The sequence below is a fragment of the Nycticebus coucang genome, chromosome 20, assembly GCF_027406575.1.
Source record: "Nycticebus coucang isolate mNycCou1 chromosome 20, mNycCou1.pri, whole genome shotgun sequence".
Taxonomy (NCBI): Eukaryota; Metazoa; Chordata; class Mammalia; order Primates; family Lorisidae; genus Nycticebus; species Nycticebus coucang.
Window position 1 is genome coordinate 15706195 of NC_069799.1, and position 19508 is coordinate 15725702.

Consider the following 19508-nt stretch of genomic DNA (forward strand, 5'->3'; position numbering starts at 1 on the left):
TGTGCTCAAGTGATCCATTCCTGTCAGTGCCCCTGAGTTGTAGGATTAAATACACGATCCAATGCCCTGCCTCTGCATTATCTCTATAACTTCTGCTTACTTGTTGTCCTGCATATTCTTACCCGGTTTTCAGAATTCCCAAAATGCAGTATATGCATGCAACATTTATTTATCTTTAAGATAATTGGTGCCTCTCTACTGTATTATGGCATCTTCCTAATATTCTTAACATGATTTTGCATATACAATGTGTAATGTATATTTACTGGATTCTGATAAAAAGCGAGCGGCTAAAATTGTTATTGTTTAAATTTCTTTCAGCTCTATCTAATCATTCTACCCAAGACCATTTGCAAGAGCTGGGCACAAATATATTATTTCCGGAGATGATGCTGAGCAGAAATCAAAGTTGTGGCCCTGAGTATTTAAACTTTGCAAAAGACTGGGAAGGTGTGTATGAATGTGAGCAGCAGAAAGTATGTCACAGTGGACTTGACAAATGTGTAACAGCTACCCACGGCAACCTCTTCCAATGTAGTAAATGTTTGAATGTCTTTGGACAGTTGTCAAATCTAAATAGACATAAGATGATATGTACCTTAGAGAAAACTTTTAAATGTAAAAAGTATGGGAAATCCTCTAAGCTCTGCTCACACATCACAGAACATAAGGTAACAAATACTGGAGAAAAACAATACAAATGTGAAGAAGGTAGCCAAGTCTTCCAATCTCACTCAAGACCCTATACTGGAGAGAAATTCAACAAGTATGAAAATAATGGCAAATGTCTTAGCCATAGATCAAAGTACTTTAACCATAAGATTTTGAATACTGGAGAAAAACACTACATATATAAGGAATGTGAGAACCTTACCAAGAAGTACTCACACATTTATGGACATAAAAGAATTCATTGTGGAGAGAAATGCTACAAATGTCAAGACTGTGGCAAAGCCTTTAAACATTACTCAAGCCTTTCTGTACATAAAGTACTTCATTCTGGAGGGAAATCATACAAATGTGAAGAATGTGGCAAAGCCTTTATCAGGCACTCACTTCTCTCTAGACATCAAAGAATTCATTCTGGAGAGAAACCTTACAAATACCAAGAGTGCGGCAAAGCCTTTAACCAGTACACAAGTCTTTCTGTACATCAAAAAATACACTGTGGAGATAAACCCTACAAATGTCAAGAGTGTGGCAAAACCTTTAACTGGTACTCATACCTTTCTGTACATCAAAGAATTCACTCTGGGGAGAAACCCTACAAATGTCAAGAGTGTGGCAAAGCCTTTAATAACAGTTCATCTCTTACTAAACATAAAAGAATTCACTCTGGAGAGAAGCCCTACAAATGTCAAGAGTGTGGCAAAACCTTTAACTGGTACTCATACCTTTCTGTACATCAAAGAATTCACTCTGGGGAGAAACCCTACAAATGTCAAGAGTGTGGCAAAGCCTTTAATAACAGTTCATCTCTTACTAAACATAAAAGAATTCACTCTGGAGAGAAGCCCTACAAATGTCAAGAGTGTGACAAAGCCTTTAATGACAGCTCATCTCTTACTAAACATAAAAGAATTCACTCTGGAGAGAAGCCCTACAAATGTCAAGAATGTGAAAAAGCCTTTAACCAGCACTCAAGCCTTTCTCTACATCTAAGAATTCACTCTGGAGAGAAACCCTACAAATGTCAAGAATGTGCCAAAGCCTTTAACCATTACTCAAGCCTTTCTGTACATCAAAGAATTCACTTTGGGGAGAAACCCTACAAATGTCAAGAGTGTGGCAAAGCCTTTAATAACAGTTCATCTCTTACTAGACATAAAAGAATTCACTCTGGAGAGAAGCCCTACAAATGTCAAGAGTGTGACAAAGCCTTTAATGACAGATCATCTCTTACTAAACATAAAAGAATTCACTCTGGAGAGAAGCCCTACAAATGTCAAGAATGTGAAAAAGCCTTTAACCAGCACTCAAGCCTTTCTCTACATCTAAGAATTCACTCTGGAGAGAAACCCTACAAATGTCAAGAGTGTGACAAAGCCTTTAATGACAGCTCATCTCTTACTAAACATAAAAGAATTCACTCTGGAGAGAAGCCCTACAAATGTCAAGAATGTGAAAAAGCCTTTAACCAGCACTCAAGCCTTTCTCTACATCTAAGAATTCACTCTGGAGAGAAACCCTACAAATGTCAAGAATGTGCCAAAGCCTTTAACCATTACTCAAGCCTTTCTGTACATCAAAGAATTCACTCTGGGGAGAAACCCTACAAATGTCAAGAGTGTGGCAAAGCCTTTAACTGGCACACAAATTTTTCTGTACATCAAAGAATACACTGTGAAGAGAAACCCTACAAATGTCAAGAATGTGGCAAAACCTTTAACTGGTACTCATGCCTTTCTGTACATCAAAGAATTCACTCTGGGGAGAAGCCCTTCAAATGTCAAGAGTGTGGCAAAGCCTTTAATGACAGTTCATCTCTTACTAGACATAAAAGAATTCACTCTGGAGAGAAGCCCTACAAATGTCAAGAATGTGGAAAAGCCTTTAACCAGCACTCAAGCCTTTCTCTACATCAAAGAATTCATTCTGGAGAGAAACCCTACAAATGTCAAGAATGTGGAAAAGCCTTTAACCAGCACTCAAGCCTTTCTCTACATCAAAGAATTCATTCTGGAGAGAAACCCTACAAATGTCAAGAATGTGCCAAAGCCTTTAACTGGTACTCAAGCCTTTCTGTACATCAAAGAATTCATTCTGGAGAGAAACCCTACAAATGTCAAGAATGTGGCAAAGCCTTTAAGCGGCACACAAACCTTTCTGTACATCAAAGAATACACTGTGGAGAGAAACCCTACAAATGTCAGGAATGTGGCAAAACCTTTAACTGGTACTCATGCCTTTCTGTACATCAAAGAATTCACTCTGGGGAGAAGCCCTTCAAATGTCAAGAGTGTGGCAAAGCCTTTAATGACAGTTCATCTCTTACTAAACATAAAAGAATTCACTCTGGAGAGAAGCCCTACAAATGTCAAGAATGTGGAAAAGCCTTTAACCAGCACTCACAACTTTCTCTACATCAAAGAATTCATTCTGGAGAGAAACCCTACAAATGTCAAGAATGTGGCAAAGCCTTTACCCAGCACTCGGGCCTTTCTGAACATCAAAGAATTCATTCTGGAGAGAAATCCTACAAATGTCAAGAATGTGGCAAAGCCTTTAACCGGCACACAAACCTTTCTGAACATGAAAGAATTCACTCTGGAGAGAAACCTTACAAATGCCAAGAATGTGGCAAAGCCTTTACCCAGCACTCGGGCCTTTCTATACATCAAAGAATTCACTCTGGAGAGAAACCCTATAAATGTCAAGAATGTGGCAAAGCTTTTAATACTACTTCATCTCTTACTAGACATAAAAGAATTCACTCTAGAGCAGTGGTTATCAACCTTCCTAATGCCATGGTCCTTTAATACCATCCCAGTGGGTCTCAACCCACAGTTTGAGAACCTCTGCTCTAGAGAGAAACCCTATGAATGTGAAGAATGTGGTAAAGCTTTTAACCAGCACTCACACCTTTCTGAACATCAAAGAATTCACTCTGGAGAGAAACCCTACAAATGTCAAGAAAGTGGAAAAGCCTTTAAATACTACTCAAGCCTTAAAGAACATAAAAGAATTTGCTGTGGTGAACAACCCTACAAATGTCAAGAATGTGGCAAAGCCTTTAACCATTACTCAATCCATTCTATACATCATGGAATTCACTCTGCAGAAAAACCCTACAAATGTGAAAAATGTGGCAAAATGTGGCAAAATTCATTTATGAATTTATTTATTTATTTTTATTTTTGCATTTTTTCACCACGGCTGGTTTTGAACCGACCAACTCCAGCATATGGGGCCGCCACTCCTTTGACCCACCAGTGGCAAAACTGTTAACCAGTACTCAAGCCTTACTGTACATAAAATAATTCACTCTGAGAGACACCCTACAAATGTCAAGAATGTGGCAAAGCCTTTAACTAGTACTCACACCTTTCTGGACATCAAAGAATTTAATCTGGACATAAACCTTACAAATTTTAAAAAATTGTTAAAGCCTTTTAATGTAGGTCAACTAGTAGTACACATGAAAGAATTTGTTGTGGAGAGAAACTCTACAAAGGTCAAAAATGTGGCAAAGTGTTTAATTCATTTGTGAACCTTTCTAGACATTTATGAATTTATTCTGGAGAGAAACCTTATAAATATGGACAGTGGGAAAACTCTTACTCAAATTCAATCCTCAACTGTACATAGAAGAAGTCACACAGGAGAGAAACTCTCCATATGGAGACTGTGGCGGTGCCTTTACCTGGTGTTCATAGCATGCTAAGCATAAGGGATTCAAACTGGTGAGAAATCCTACACATGTGAACAATGTGGCAATGACTTTAACCATACCTCAAACCTTACTACACCTAGGAACGTTCATATTGGAGAGAAATCTTACAAATGTGAAAAATGTGGCAAATGTTTTCAGTGGTCCTCATTCTTATTAAACATAAGAGAAATCAATCAAGCAGAGAAAAATGGTGACAATGTGAAGATGTGGCAAAGCCTCATTCCATTGGGCATGGTTTTCTATACACAACAGAATTCACATTGAAGAAAAACTCTACAAATGTGAAGAGATTGACAGCTGTTTAATCCTTAAACCACTGTATAAATAAAAAAATTATAACACAGAAATTCCCTACAAATGAGAAGTGTCAAATCCTATAACCAGTACTCATTTCAGTACATAACAATATTCATAGAGAAATACTACATATGTTAAGACTGTGACAATATCAGGGGGCACCTGTGGCTCAGTGAGTAGGGCACTGGCCCCATATACAGAGGGTGGTGGGTTGAAACCCGGCCCCGACCAAACTACAAACAAAAAACTGCCGGGCATTGTCGCAGGCTCTTTAGTCCCAGCTACTAGGGAGGCTGAGGCAAGAGAATCACCTAAGGCCAGGAGTTGAAGGTTGCTGTGAGCTGTGATGCCATGGCACTCTTCCAAGGGCAATAAAATGAGACTATGTCTGTAGAAAAAGAAAAGAGTGTGACAGTATCTTTAAATATATTTCACACTTTTCCAATCCTAATTCAAATGGAAGAAATCCTCCACAAATGTCAGTCCTGTCCCAGAGCCTTAAAGTTGTGTTTATCCTGTTAGGTAGGGCTTAGGAGCGACAGGGACATATGATACTGAGAGATCCTTTGTCCATAAATTACGTGAACAAATTGACCAGCAGGGACTTTCAAGAAACAAAAGCTGACATTTCAAGAAGGCTTCCCCAAACTGAACTGATGTTTGTTCTACAAAAATGAGTCTCAGAGGTATATGAGCCACAAGCCCAAGGCCACAAAAAGGGGTGTTTGTTGCGGGCATACAAGTAAGGTGACAGTAGGATCAAGTGACCTTTTTTCATTAACATAGTACAATTTACACCAGTTCTATCATACTCTACAATTAGAATGACAAATTGTGTCCATTAATTACAGGGATAGAAATAGGAGGACTCTCCATTCTGAAGGTTTCCCCATTTCCAAGAAATACTATGAATATTTTACCCCCACACCACTAACCTAGAATTGGAAAATCCATGTAAGGGGAAACTTCTTGCTAATCCCAGGATCTTCTCCACTTGAAAATGTAGATGTGCTCCTTCTCTGGAGTGTACAGTCCTTTATAAACTTTGCCCTTTGCACACTTGTATCTGTTTATTCTGCTCATTTGTTTCATTGTCTTGGTTGTAATAACCGTTCTTTGGCACCTGGAACAAAAAAATGGAACACATACCTCACCTCTGGTCCCCTAATGTCTGACATTTTGGTGTTACTATCTGGGAGGAAAATATACATCTTCAAGAAGATAAGCTAATGCAACAATAGACATTCTGAATTCACTCTGCTGCTGGATATTACTTATTACTCCTCCATCTCTCTGGCTGTCTTCACTTCCAGGTAATGTAGCTTCTTACCTGCCCCTGCTTCATCTGCTTTTTTCATCTTCACCTTGACAATGCACTTCATCTCCCAGTTAGTGCTGACATTCTAAAGTTTAAAAAGGGATCTCAGGCCCCACATGCAGAATGTTAAACCAGATTGTAAGGTTTTAATAACCAGAATGGGGATGAGTAGATAGTGAGAGAAAGCCAGGTCATGAGCAGATCTTTTGGGTGTTTTTGTTTGTGTGTTTGTTTTGAGACAGTCTCAAGCTGTCTCCCTGGTTAAAGTGCCATGACATCACAACTCACAGCAACCTGGAACTCTTGGGCTTAAGCAATTCTCTTGCCTCAGCCTCCCGAGTAGCTGGAACTACTGGTGCCCCCCACAATGCCCATCAATTTTTTGGGGGGGGTTGTAGTTGTCCTTTTTTTTTTGGCAGCCCAGGCTGGATTCGAACTCTCCAGCTCTGGTGTATGCTGCTTGAGCTACAGGCACTAGCCCATTAGCAGTTCTTAAGAGCAGAAGGAAGCTTTTGAAATGGTTACTATCACTAAGGAAGAAGGTTGTCGGGAACTGAGTTCCCCTAGAGGCTAAGGCAAGAAGACACCAGGCCTGAGCCCTTCCCAGTCTAGGTTCCTGGAGTAAGAAATGGCTCAGGGAGGGGCCTGTGCTGGGACTATGCCCTCTCTATTAGACAGGTGCAGTGGAAGTGACATTGCCCTCTCTTGGAGAAAAGGGAGTCACATTCACCGTCCCAGCAGTTCTCAACCTGTGGGTCATGACCCCTTTGTAACCATGAAAATACATCGTGGCATTAGGAAGGTTGAGAACCACTGTACACCCTGTGAAATCCCTGAACCAGCACTGACCCTCTTAAACTCTCAGTCTGATGGACAAACTCCAACTTCAGAACAAGCTCATCTGGGAAGGTTGTGTGTTGGCAAGCTTTCTCTCTCTGTCATAACATTAGAGCCTCTCCTATGCTCTCCCTGGACATTCAGGGCCTCTGTTTCCCTCTCCTATATCTCTCTTCAAAATGGAAGGTGAAATGCAAACCCTTGTGATTGCTAAACTCCCTCTGCTCACTGCTTGATGTTTAACCCTTTTGATGTTTTTCAACTGCCCTAACCCATTGTTTGGATGAAGTCTCCTCTTTAGGCTAAAGACCTAAATCCTTTAAATCCACAGGCCTCCTTTCTCATATCTTTATGAAGAAAAGAATTAACTAGGATGCAATTTTATTTCAAAGTAGAAAAAAAAGCAAGAAGGATCCAAAATGTAGAAGTGAAATGTGAAGAAAGTCATGACTATAAAACACAATGGATCATAAGGAACTTTAAAGGGTAAGGGAATAATTTTGTCTAGGACAAAAACTGATATAGCAATGTTTGTCCTAAAATAAGTCATGGTTTAATAGGAAAATTATGGAATAAACACAGGACTTCAGCATGTCAAAAATAGTCTATGTAAGGCATGATATTTGCAAAGGTGGATTTATCAACATTTTGTATGTCAACAAGTTGGTCTAATTGAAAGGGAAACTCCAATTAAAACAACAAAGTGGGCTCAGGGCCATGGCTCAGACCTATAATTCTGCCAACCTGGGAGGCAAAGTTGGCTGAATTGCTTGAAGTTATGAATTGCAGACCAGCCTGAACACAACCGAGACCCCATCTATAACAAAAGTAGAAACCCTGGCTCGGCACCTGTGGCTCAAGCAGCTAAGGTACCAGCCACATACACCTGAGCTGGCGGGTTTGAATCCAGCCTGGGCCTGCCAAGCAATGATGGCTGCAATAAAAAAATAGCCAGGCATTGTGGCAGTCGCCTGTAGTCCTAGCTACTTGGGAGGCAGAGGCAGGAGAATTGCTTGAGCCCTGGAGTTGGAAGTTACTGTGAGCTGTGATGCCACTGCACTCTACCCAGAGCAACAGCTTGAGGCTCTGTCTCAAAAAAAAAAAATAGAAATCCTGAGGCAAGGGGATCTCTTGAGCCTAGGAGTTGGAGGTGCTGTGAACTATGATGCCACAGCACTCTACCCAGGGTGACAGCTTGAGATTCTGTCTCAAAGAAATAAAAATTAAAAAATAAGACCACAAAGTGTTCTTTTTGTTATGAGACCTTGTTTAAAACCTATTCAGATTGCTCTGTATATATTGAAACTGGCAAGTAAATTGCATCAATTATTCAGCATTAATCTTCCACCATGGAGTGAAAATAAATCTCCCTCTCTGTGCTTCTGCCTGCCTGCAGTTGTATGTGATTTGTTATGGGTGTTGAGACCAAGATTATTAAGCTGTTATCTCTACTCATGGTTATCAGTTACTCCTTTGAAACCAAAGGAAGAAAAAAAAGGAGCCAACTTTATCCTTTAAAATACCACTTTTCGGGCAGCGCCTGTGACTCAAGGAGTAGGGCACCAGCCCCATCTAAAAGAGGTGGTAGGTTCAAACATGGCCCCAGCCAAAAACTACAAAAATAAATAAAACAAAATGCCACTCTCTTTACTCAACTGTCTGACATTTTCACTCCTTCCTCTGTGTCTTTCATTTACTCCTCACACTTCTTCGATTTTTGTTGCTAAGCTAAGCTGCCAGAACACGTACATGTAACTTCTGCCACACTTGAACAACAATAGATTTTTTCTTTCACAAATGTGTACTTTGGCCACACTGCACCCTTTCTAGTTGTGGGACAAACTGGGAACTCCATGCCCTTATTCCTGCTCTTTTTGCATTGTAACATTCTCAAATAAGGTTTTTGGACTAGATTTTTCAACTTCTACATCACTGTGGTCTTTTATTAACCTACAGCCTTGCTCTTCTCTTGGCCTTACAAAAGCTCTCATTAGCCACCCCTCAACTAGAGGCAAATGCTCTGTGGTAAACCTCTTCACAGACTCCCTGAGAAAGATCCAGGAAGACACGCCAGACTCCTCTTAGGTTGAATCAATGGGCAGCCCTTTCACTGTGGTCACTGGTAAGAATCAGAGCAGACAGGGACATCATCTGAGCAAGAGGGCTGGGTGAGGCAAAGGCTAAACCAGAGGTGCCCAAGTAGACGTAGGTATGAAACTCAGGTATGGAGAGTAGGAAGGGGTTAGATAGCTGGTAACAGATACCTGCACCTGGAATCTGATGTGATTCCGGGTGGGAAAATGCAGGTCCTGGAGAACTCTGGCCACCTGAGAAGAGCACAGCATTGTCCACAGGAATTACTTGGTCCATGACAATCATGCCTTTTTGGGCAGTGACAATTTGCCTTAGACTACCCCTAAAGGATAGTCTATACTCTCTTCTCTACCTGTGGAAAGCTGTGGGCCAAGACTTTCTAACAAATTCTAGGGCTGCATATTTAGTGCTTCAAACTGCACTCTCTCCTATGACTAAACACCCTGGCTCTGTAGCAGGAGTGACAGGACAGACGGAACACAAATTCTTTCTTAAACCTCTTACATGATGGATTAGAGTAAAAGAGATGACTCATTGGTTCTTTCAGATGCTTGATTTCTTTGCTGTCTTGCTAAGGAGAGTCTTGTCTAAATTATGTACTCTTATTACCTTCTGTCCAGAAAACAGTAGCCTTCCACGAAGGTATAGCATGAATATGTCTGATAGGTGCTACTCCAGCATCTAGGACAGTGGTTCTCAACCTTCTTAATGCTGCAAGTTTTTAATACAGTTCCTGCAGGTCGCAACCCACAGGTTGAGAACCGCTGATCTACAGAATAAGAATAAATGGTCAGAAGTAATCAAAATCCAGGTAAACTTCTCTACCTGGAAAGAGGATACACCTACGAAAGCCCTCAGGATCACCGCAGTTGAGGCCCACTTAAAATCAGAAGCTCAACCAGTTAAAAAAAAGTCCATACTTTTTAAAACATGAAACAATAATAGGCATAGCCCCTTTGGTTGACAATGCCATGAGTGCAGGGCCTATAGAGCCCTGCCAATTTCTACATAACTCCCCTATTTTTTTTTTTTTTGAGACAGAGTCTCACTTGGTCACCCTAGGTAGAGTCCCATTGCTTACAGCAGCCTCAAACTCTTGGGCTTAAGCAATTGTCTTGCCTCAGCCTCTCAGGTAGCTAGGACTACAGGTGCCTGTCTCAACCACTATTTATTTTTAGAGATGAGGTCTAGGTCTGACTCAGGCTGGTCTTGAACCTGACAGATGAGACAATCCATTTGCCTCCACCTCCCAAGTGGTCGGATGGAAGGTGTGAGCTACTGAGTGTGCCAACACCCCTATTTTTACTGAAAAGCCTGGAATAGATGAATACTTATTGTCCAACACCTAAGGGTTGTGAATGAAGTAGTATTGACATTCATCTGATGGTCCCTAACCCTTACATTATTTTAATTATTGTATCTTTAATGTACAATTACTCTGTGTTGTACTCTGTGTCTCTGCCTATATTCCCAGGGGTACATGTTCCATTTGAAGTCCATTTTCTACTTGACAATAGGAAACTTGCACACACAGGAGGTTAGGGCAGGAGAGAAGTAAGACTTGGCTTTCTGTGTCCTCTGGTTTTCCCTTGGCAGGTGCTCGGTTTAAGAAGTGAGCTGGAGGCTCGGCACCTGTAGCTCAGTGGCTAGGGCACTAGCCATGGACTCTGGAGATAGCAGTTCTACCAGCCCAGGCCTTCCAAACAGCAATGACAACTACACCCCCCAAATAGCTGGGCATTCTGTTGGGCACCTATAGTCTCAGCTACTTGGAAGGCTGAGGCAAGAGAATCGTCTAAGCCAAGTGTTTGGGGTTGCTGTAAACTGTGTTGCGAAGGCACTCTACTGAGCACCACATAATGAGACTCTGTCTCAAAAAAAAAGAAAAGAAAGAAAGGAAGTCAATCTGTTACCCAAATACCAAATGGCAATCTGTTACCCAAATACCAAATCTATTACTTTTTTATCTTTTTCTCCTTATAAAGAAGTTTATTACAGATCTGAGAATTAACTTTGTGACTTTGACAACATGCACTTACAGTGGCAGCCCTACAAAAACCCAGTGGGGTTTTATAATCTTGCTGTATCACTGCCTCACGGTTGTGTTTTCATTGACTTGTGGTGGTTTCTTGCTGTGTGATGTTTATTTTTGTTCTTGTGTGGGTTTGTGTTTTGCAAGAATGTTGGAGCTTAAATTAGAGCAATGAACAAACTTTAAGAAATTTCTTGGCATCCGGACAAGATGGCGGACTGAAGCCAGCTTCCTTCAGAGGCTCCCGTCCAGAAAGAGAGTTAAGGGACAAAAATTTAGCAGGTAACCTGATGGATCTGAGCTGCACTAAGGGAGAAGGCTGAAGAACGCACATCAACACCTCTGAGGTGAGCTGTGACCACAAGGACGCAAACAAAAGGTATAAAACCCATCGCCAAGTGGACGGGAGCCCCCCCCCATGAGACCGGCTCAAGAGCCCCACAAACAAGTGGTCAGAAATCAAAGGCCCTCCCACTGCACTCCACGGGAGAGACCTCCTAAAAACTGGACCTACCTCCCCTACTAGGGTGCCATGGCACTCTCCAGCTAGGCATAAAACTATATAAAACTGTAAATATCCTTTGCCTGTAACCCTGATCTCCCAGCACCCCACTCCACTCACACTGAGATCTGGAAGCCTGTCCCCCAGGAGTCCGAATTCTTGGGTAATTTCTCCGTGGGGTGTGGAGAGTGACTGAGCTGCGCCAACTCTCAGGGGCATGTGAGTGAGGAGAGGACAATTGGCTAGAAGGGAACTGCTCCAGAGCAGAGGTTCCCTCAGACACAGAGCAGAGGCTGTATTCTGGCAGTGGTGCAGCTGAGCATAAAACTGTGGAACTGAGTGTGCTCACTACCTACAGCTCTGGGCTCCCAGCACTCTCCTTCCCCTCACTCTGAGATCTGGAGGCCTGTCCCCCCGGAGTCCAGATGAGTCTTGGGTGATTTCTCCATGGGGTGTAGACAGTGACTGAGCTGCGCTGACTCTGGGGCACGTGAGTGAGGAGAGGATGATGGGCTAGAAGGGAGCTGCTCCAGAGCTGCGGTTCCCTCAGACGCGGAGTGGCAGCTGAGGGAACCACTCCAGAGTGGAGGTTCCCTCAGATGTGGAGTGGTGGCTGTCTTCTGGCAGTGGTGCAGCCAGGCATAAAACTGTGTGGAACTTTGTGTGCTCGCTACCTACAGCTATGGGCTCCCAGAACTCTACTTCCCCTCACTTTCAGACCTGGAGGCCTGTCCCCAAGGAGTCCGGATTTTTGGGTGATCTCTTGAGGAGTGTGGACAGAGCATAAACTGCGGCTGGTCAGTGCTGACTCTGTGGCACTAGAGCTGTTTTTTTCCAACAGCAAAATGGCTCACTCTGGATATTCTAAAGCCACACCTTCTGTCTCCCTGGGCAACCAGAGGAGGCCACCCGTGAGTAAATGATTTGCCTGAGGCTACTCACAAACCCAGGAAGCTACCAGGGCAGGGCTAACTCAGAGAGGTAATCGAATACCAACCTCCAGCAGCAAAGACAGGACCTTGAAACTCAGAACAGCTTCTCTTCTGCAGACGATTTTAGCAGGAACTTAGACGGAAACCCACATACTTGTTCTTTTCTGTTCTGTTCTGTCAGTAACATCAATCAGGAGCGGGGCTAAACCTGAGTGAACACCCCCACCTTCATCAAGCGCCTGAGGATGTCAGGCCTCACCTTCTCCTACTAGATAGCAGCAGAGTGCAGAGGCCTGGCAGATTTCCTTGCAATTCAGGCAGGTGCAATCTGTTCACTACAGGAAACTAGGTCAGCCATCTACAGAGATATCAGTGACTGGATCCGACAGAGGGGCTAGGTGGGGAAAGAGCCATCAACCTTCCCTGACTGATCTATTTGCTAGGTGGATCCTTCTGACTCCATGCTGCACTGGAGTAAGCCATATCAGAGTAGTCACCAGACCCCTGTAATCCAGTTCCCAGAGGCTTCTTGAACTTTCCCACCCGAGACAGGTGCTGACTGAGACAATTGATTTGGACCTTTTCAACTGAACCAATAGACTGAGGACTTTTCAGGTGGTGCCCTGGGTGTGCAGTTATAGGAAGGTTTGATTTTCCTTTTCCAATTGGTGCCAGAGGTGGGTGGGCGGGGTGACTTAATCTGGTTTTTCTCCACAGATGAGACTTCAACCCAGAGCAAATGTTTCACTAGGGTCGAACAGAAACAAGCTGAAAACAAGACAGAACAACTTAGTCCCACCACACAAAACAGGGCCCCAGTTTCTCAAGCCACAACACTGTACGAGCCATCAATAAAGCCCCCGGGAAAAAACCAAAGGGAGTAAAACAACCGTGGAGCAGAATCAGCGGAAAACTCTGGTAACATGAACAACCAGAATAGATCAACCCCCCCAAGGAAAGATATGGCAGATGTAACTGAAGATAGCATTCATAAACAACTGGCTGAGATGTCAGAAATCGAATTCAGAATTTGGATGGCAGACAAGATTAATAAAGTGGAATTAGGAATTCGAGGAGAAATTCAAAAGTTGTCTCAAGAATTTAATGAATTTAAAGTCAAAACCACCAAAAACTTAAACACAATGAAGCAAGAATTTGCAGCCCTCAAGATATGAAAAATACAGTAGAATCCCTCAGCAACAGAATGGAGCAAGCAGAAGAAAGGATTTCTGACATTGAAGATAAAGCTTTTGAACACTACCAAACTCTCAAAGAGGAAGAGAAATGGACAGCAAAAACGGATCATTCTCTCAGAGAGGTCTGGGATAATTCGAAGAAGGTCAATATACAAACAATTGGAATTCCTGAAACTGATGAAGTGGCCTCGATGGGCACAGAGGCCCTTCTACATGAAATTATGAAACAGAATTTTCCAGACATGCCTAGAGATTCTGAAATTCAGATAGCAGACAGCTTCAGAACCCCAGCATGATTCAACCCCAATAAGTCATCCCCCAGGCATATCATAGTTAACTTCACTAAGGTTAATATGAAGGAGAAAATTCTCAAAGCTACCAGGCGAAAGAAAGCCATTACGTACAAAGGGAAGAATAATAGAATGACTGCAGATCTCTCTGCTGAAACTTTTCAAGCCAGAAGGGGGTGGTCATTGACTTTTAATCTCCTAAAGCAAAATAACTTTCAACCCAGGATCTTGTATCCAACTAAACTGAATTTCATTTATGATGGAGAAATTAAATACTTTAATGACATTCATATGCTGAAGAAATTTGTCATAAGTAAACCAGCTCTTCAGGATATTCTCAAACCTATCCTCCATAATGACCCACCCAATCCTACAGCACAAAACTAAACTCACTCAGAAACTTCAGATCAAACTCCAACTTCCACACTGGTGAAAGGATTAAAAATGTCCACTGGATCTTTGAAAAACTCGATACCCAAAATTTCACCAGACTTATCAATACTCTCCATTAATGTGAACAGCTTAAACTGTCCTCTAAACAGGCATAGGTTAGCTGACTAGATACAAAAACTCAGGCCAGATATTTTTTGCATACAAGAGTCACACCTTAACTTAAAAGACAAATACAGACTCAGGGTGAAAGGATGGTCATCCATATTTCAGGCAAACGATAATCAGAAAAAAGCAGGTGTCGCAATTTTATTTGCAGATACAATAGGCATTAAACCAACAAAAGTAAGGAAGGACAAGAATGGTCACTTCATATTTGTTAAGGGTAATACTCAATATAATGAGATTTCAATGATTAATATCTATGCACCCAACCAGAATGCACCTCAATTTATAAGAGAAACTCTAACTGACATGAGCAACTTGATTTCCTCCAGCTCCATAATAGTCAGAGATTTCAACACTCCTTTCACAGTGTTGGATTGATCCTCCAACAAGAAGCTGAGCAAAGAAATCTTACATTTAAACCTATCCATCTAATATTTGGATTTAGCAGACATCTACAGAACATTTCATCCCAAAAAAACTAAATACACATACTCTCATCAGCCCACGGAACTTACTCCAAAATCAACCACATCTTAGGTCACAAGTCTAACATCAGTAAATTTAAAGGAATAGAAATTATTCCTTGCATCTTCTCAGACCACCATGGAATAAAACTTTAGCTGAGTGACAACAGGAATCTGCATACCCATACAAAAACATGCAAGTTAAATAATCTTATGCTGAATGATAGCTGGGTCAGAGATGAGATTAAGAAAGAAATTGCCAATTTTTTGGAACAAAATGACAATGAAGACACGAAGTATCAGAACCTCTGGGACACTGCAAAGGCAGTTCTTGTTTTTTTTTTTTTTTTTTGTGGAGACAGAGTCTCACTTTACGGTCCTTGGTAGAGTGCCATGGCATCACACAGCTCACAGCAATCTCCAACTCCTGGGCTTAAGTGATTCTCTTGCCTTAGCCTCCCGAGTAGCTGGGACTACAGGTGCCTGCCATAATGCCCAGCTATTTTTTGGTTGCAGTTCAGCCAGGGACAGGTTTGAATCCACCAGCCTCGGTATATGGGGCTGGCGCCTTACTGACTGAGCCACAGGCGCCGCCCCGCAAAGGCAGTTCTAAGAGGGAAATTCATACCACTGCAAGACTTCAACAAGAGAACAGAAAGAGAGAAAGTTAACAACTTAATTGGACATCTCAAGCAACTGGAAAAGGAAGAACATTCCAACCCTAAACCCAGTAGAAGAAAAGAAATAACCAAATTAGAGCAGAATTAAACAAACTTGAAAACAAAAAAATAATACAACAGATCAATAAATCTAAAAGCTGGTTTTTTTAAAAGATCAATAAAATAGATGAACCTTTGGCCAACCTAATCAGGAAAAAAAGAGTAAAATCTCTAAGCTCATCAATCAGAAAGGACAAAGATTAAATAACAACAGACACCTCAGAAATACAAAAAATCCTTAATGAATATTACAAGAAAATTTATTCTCAGAAATATGAAAATCTGAAGGAAATTGACCAATATTTGGAAGCATGTCACCTTCCAAGACTTAGCCAGAATCAAATGGAAATGCTTAACAGGCCCATATCAAGTTCGGAAATAGCATCAACCATACAAAATCTCCCTAAATAGAAAAGCCCGGGACCAGATGGTTCACTTCAGAATTCTACAAACCTTTAAAGAGAAATTAGTGCCTATATTACTCAAGCTGTTCCAAAAGGTAGAAAAAGAAGGAAGACTACCCAACCCATTCTATGAAGCAAACATCACCCTGATCCCCAAACCAGGAAAAGACCCAACAAGAAAAGAAAATTATAGACCAATATCACTAATGAATATAGATGCAAAAATATTCAACAAGATTAAAGGAATAGACCAATATCACTAATGAATATAGACACAAAAATATTCAACAAGATCCTAACAAACAGAATTCAGCAACACATCAAACAAATTATACATCACGACCAAGTCGGTTTTATCCCAGGGTCTCAAGGCTGGTTCAATATACATAAAGCTATAAATGTAATTCAGCACATAAACAAATTAAAAAACAAAGACCATATGATTCTCTCAATCGATGCAGAAAAAGCTTTTGATAATATCCAGCATCCCTTCATGATCAGAATACTTAAGAAAATTGGTATAGAAGGGACATTTCTTAAACTGATAGAGGCCATCTACAGCAAACCCACAGCCAATATCATATTGAATGGAGTTAAATAGGAATCATTTCCACTCAGATCAGGAACCAGACAAGGCTACCCATTGTCTCCATTGCTTTTTAACATTGTAATGGAAGTTTTAGCCACTGCAATTAGGGAAGAAAAGGCGATCAAGGGTATCCATATAGGGTCAGAAGAGATTAAGCTGTCTCTCTTCACAGATGATATGATTGTGTATCTGGAAAACACTAGGGACTCTACTACAAAACTCTTAGAAGTGATCAAGGAATACAGCAGCGTCTCAGGTTACAAAATCAACATTCATAAATCAGTAGCCTGGGTTCAGGCTGCACGGCGAACTGGCAGGCGCCCATCCAAAAGGGAAACTCTGATCCATAAAACTCAGAATAAGTCCCTCGAGTGCTCCAACCACGGGAACCGGCTTGAAGCCTAGAACCCGGCTTTGGCTTCTGGAGCTGCGAAGCTACTGAAGCCGCAGACCAGCTTTGGCTGCTGAAACCGCGGGAACCAGCTACAGGAGATACAACCAGGAGCCCGCCAACAACCATGCTAACTCAGCACCGCTCCCCTTATGGCCAATGGCAGTCGCCAGTTTGCAGTGGAACCTGGGAACAGAGTGGAGGGACTTAGGAAGCGTGGACACCTGCACTGAGTGGGAAAGTCGGTTGCAAGTGCTGTCTGGAAAAGAACAGCCAAGGTTGCACAATTCTTAGGCGACAATCTTTTACGGAAACTCCAAAATGGCGATCAGCCATGGAAGTTGGTTACCATGGTAACGGTATAAACTGTAAATCAGGTATAAGTCTCGGAAGCACTCACAGCACCACCTGCTGTCCAGAAAGTATATCACAGCATGAATATATTCCTATGAAAGTTGATCCCTACACCAGACATATAGATATTTATAGGTATATTTCTACACACAAGAATATTTTTGTAGTTGGTGCCTTTTTTTTGTTTTGTTTGTTTTGTCTTTTTTGGTTTTCGTGGGTTTTTTTGTTTTGTTTTGTTTTGTTTTTTTGTTTTTTGTGGAGGGTTTTTGTTTGTTTTGTTTTGTTTTTGTCTGTTTTTTCCTCACCATTTTCTTAGAGGAGATTTCAATAATTTTTTATTATTACTTTTTATATACATATATCTTTTATTTCTCTGTCTTCTAATTTTAATTTCTTCTTTCTTCTCATTTAACATTCCTTCGAACACCACTTTTTTCTCTCTTTTTTTTCCTTTCTTTCAATTATTTTACGATTATCACTATTTTAATTGCAGTTGTTCTTATATTGCTGTTGTCGTGGCTGTTGACTGTATGTCTATGTGTCTCCGTCTGTCTCTGTATCTATGGGCCCATGTGCCTGGTAACCTTTGTATCTGTTTATTTGTTCATTTGGTCTCAATGAGCTTGGTGTTACGACCTGCAAATCTGAGCTCCTAACACTCCCTTCCACTCTCACTCCATGATCTGGAGACCTGCCCCCCCAAGAGTCCAGATTCTTGGGTAAACTCTCGAGAGGTGTAGACGGGACCTGGACTGCAGCTGGCCAGTGCTGACTCTGTAGCAAAGGAGCAAGAGGACGACAGTTGGCTGAGAGGGAATTACACTGGACCGGTGGTGCCCCGAGGTGCAGAGATACAGCCATCTTCGGCAATAACAAGGCCCACCCCCAGATATCCCATAGCCTCTCCTCCTGTCTTCCTGGGCAACCAGATGAGGCTGAGCATCTTCTCAGATGGCAACAACCATGGAAAAGACCTGGGACTGAAACACAGGCCCCGTGAGTAAAGGGTTTTCCTGAGATGGTACCGACGTGTGGAACACGGGGACTAAAAAACACACCAACAGAGCTGGGAAATTCCCTGGGAATTTCCCTGGGAAACTCTCTACTAAGCCTAAGATGCACCTGGCCCTCAGGGTATCACCAGCCTATAGACAAAGGAGGCCAAGAGGCTACAACCGACAACTGATTGTGCTGCGAAAACAAACCCACAGGACTAAGGACAGGGCCTGAGGCACAGGTTCTGGGAACTCAAATCAGCCTCTCCTCTGCAGAGGAATCTGGCAAGGTCAGAAACAAACTCCCACAAGGTTGTTTCCTTCACCCAGTAACATAAACTGGGTGGGGCTGGAACTGAGTGAACACCTCCAGCCTTCATCAAGTGCCCGAGGTTGACAGGCCACACCACCCCCTGCTGGATAAAGACAGAGAATAGCAGCCTAGTTGAGCAGACACAGACTACCCTGTGACTTAGGTAGGTGCAAACCCCTGGAGTATCTGCTTACTGCAGACAATTGACTGGGTCACAGCCCTTTGGGGCTAGCAGCAACTGGGTGTGACAGAGCTGCAAGGTGGGGAAGGAGGCATCAATCTTCCCAAACTGATCTATTTACTGGTGGCTCTTCCTGACTCCACGCAGCACTGGAGCAAGCCATTTTAGAGCAGTCACGAGACCCCTGTGATCCAGTTCCCAGGGACCTCTTGAACTCTCCAACCCAAGGAAGCTGCAGACTGAGACAATTGACTTGGACCTTTTGAACTGAGTCACTCACCTGGGAACTATCCAGGTGGTGCCCTGGGTGTGTGGTTGTAGGAAGGTTTGATTTTCCTTTTCCATTTGTTGCCTGTGGTGGGTGGGGTGACTTAATTGCTGGTATTTCTCCACAGCTGAGACTTCAACCCAGAGTAACTGTTTCACTAGAGTCACATAGAAACAAGCTGGAAAAAAAGAGAGAACCACTTAGCCACTATACACCAAACAGGGCCCCAGTTTCTCAGGCCACAGCACTGTACGGGTCCTTAACAAAACACCAGAGGAAAATCAAAGGGAGTAAAACAATCATGGGCGGAATCAGTGGAAAAACTCTGGTAACATGAATAACGAGAATAGATCAACCTCCCCAAGGAAAGATACGGCAGAT

General features: G+C 42.2%; 1 protein-coding gene across 1 annotated transcript in view; it reads left to right on the plus strand.

The window, feature by feature from the left end:
- Nucleotides 1-19508, plus strand: part of LOC128572866 (zinc finger protein 208-like) — a 105925-nt gene that overhangs the window by 23579 nt on the left and 62838 nt on the right. The window contains exon 4 of the mRNA XM_053572991.1: nucleotides 322-5698. Within this exon, the coding sequence (XP_053428966.1) occupies nucleotides 322-3479 (3158 nt within the window). The 3' untranslated portion in view covers nucleotides 3480-5698. The remainder of the gene's footprint in view (nucleotides 1-321; nucleotides 5699-19508) is intronic.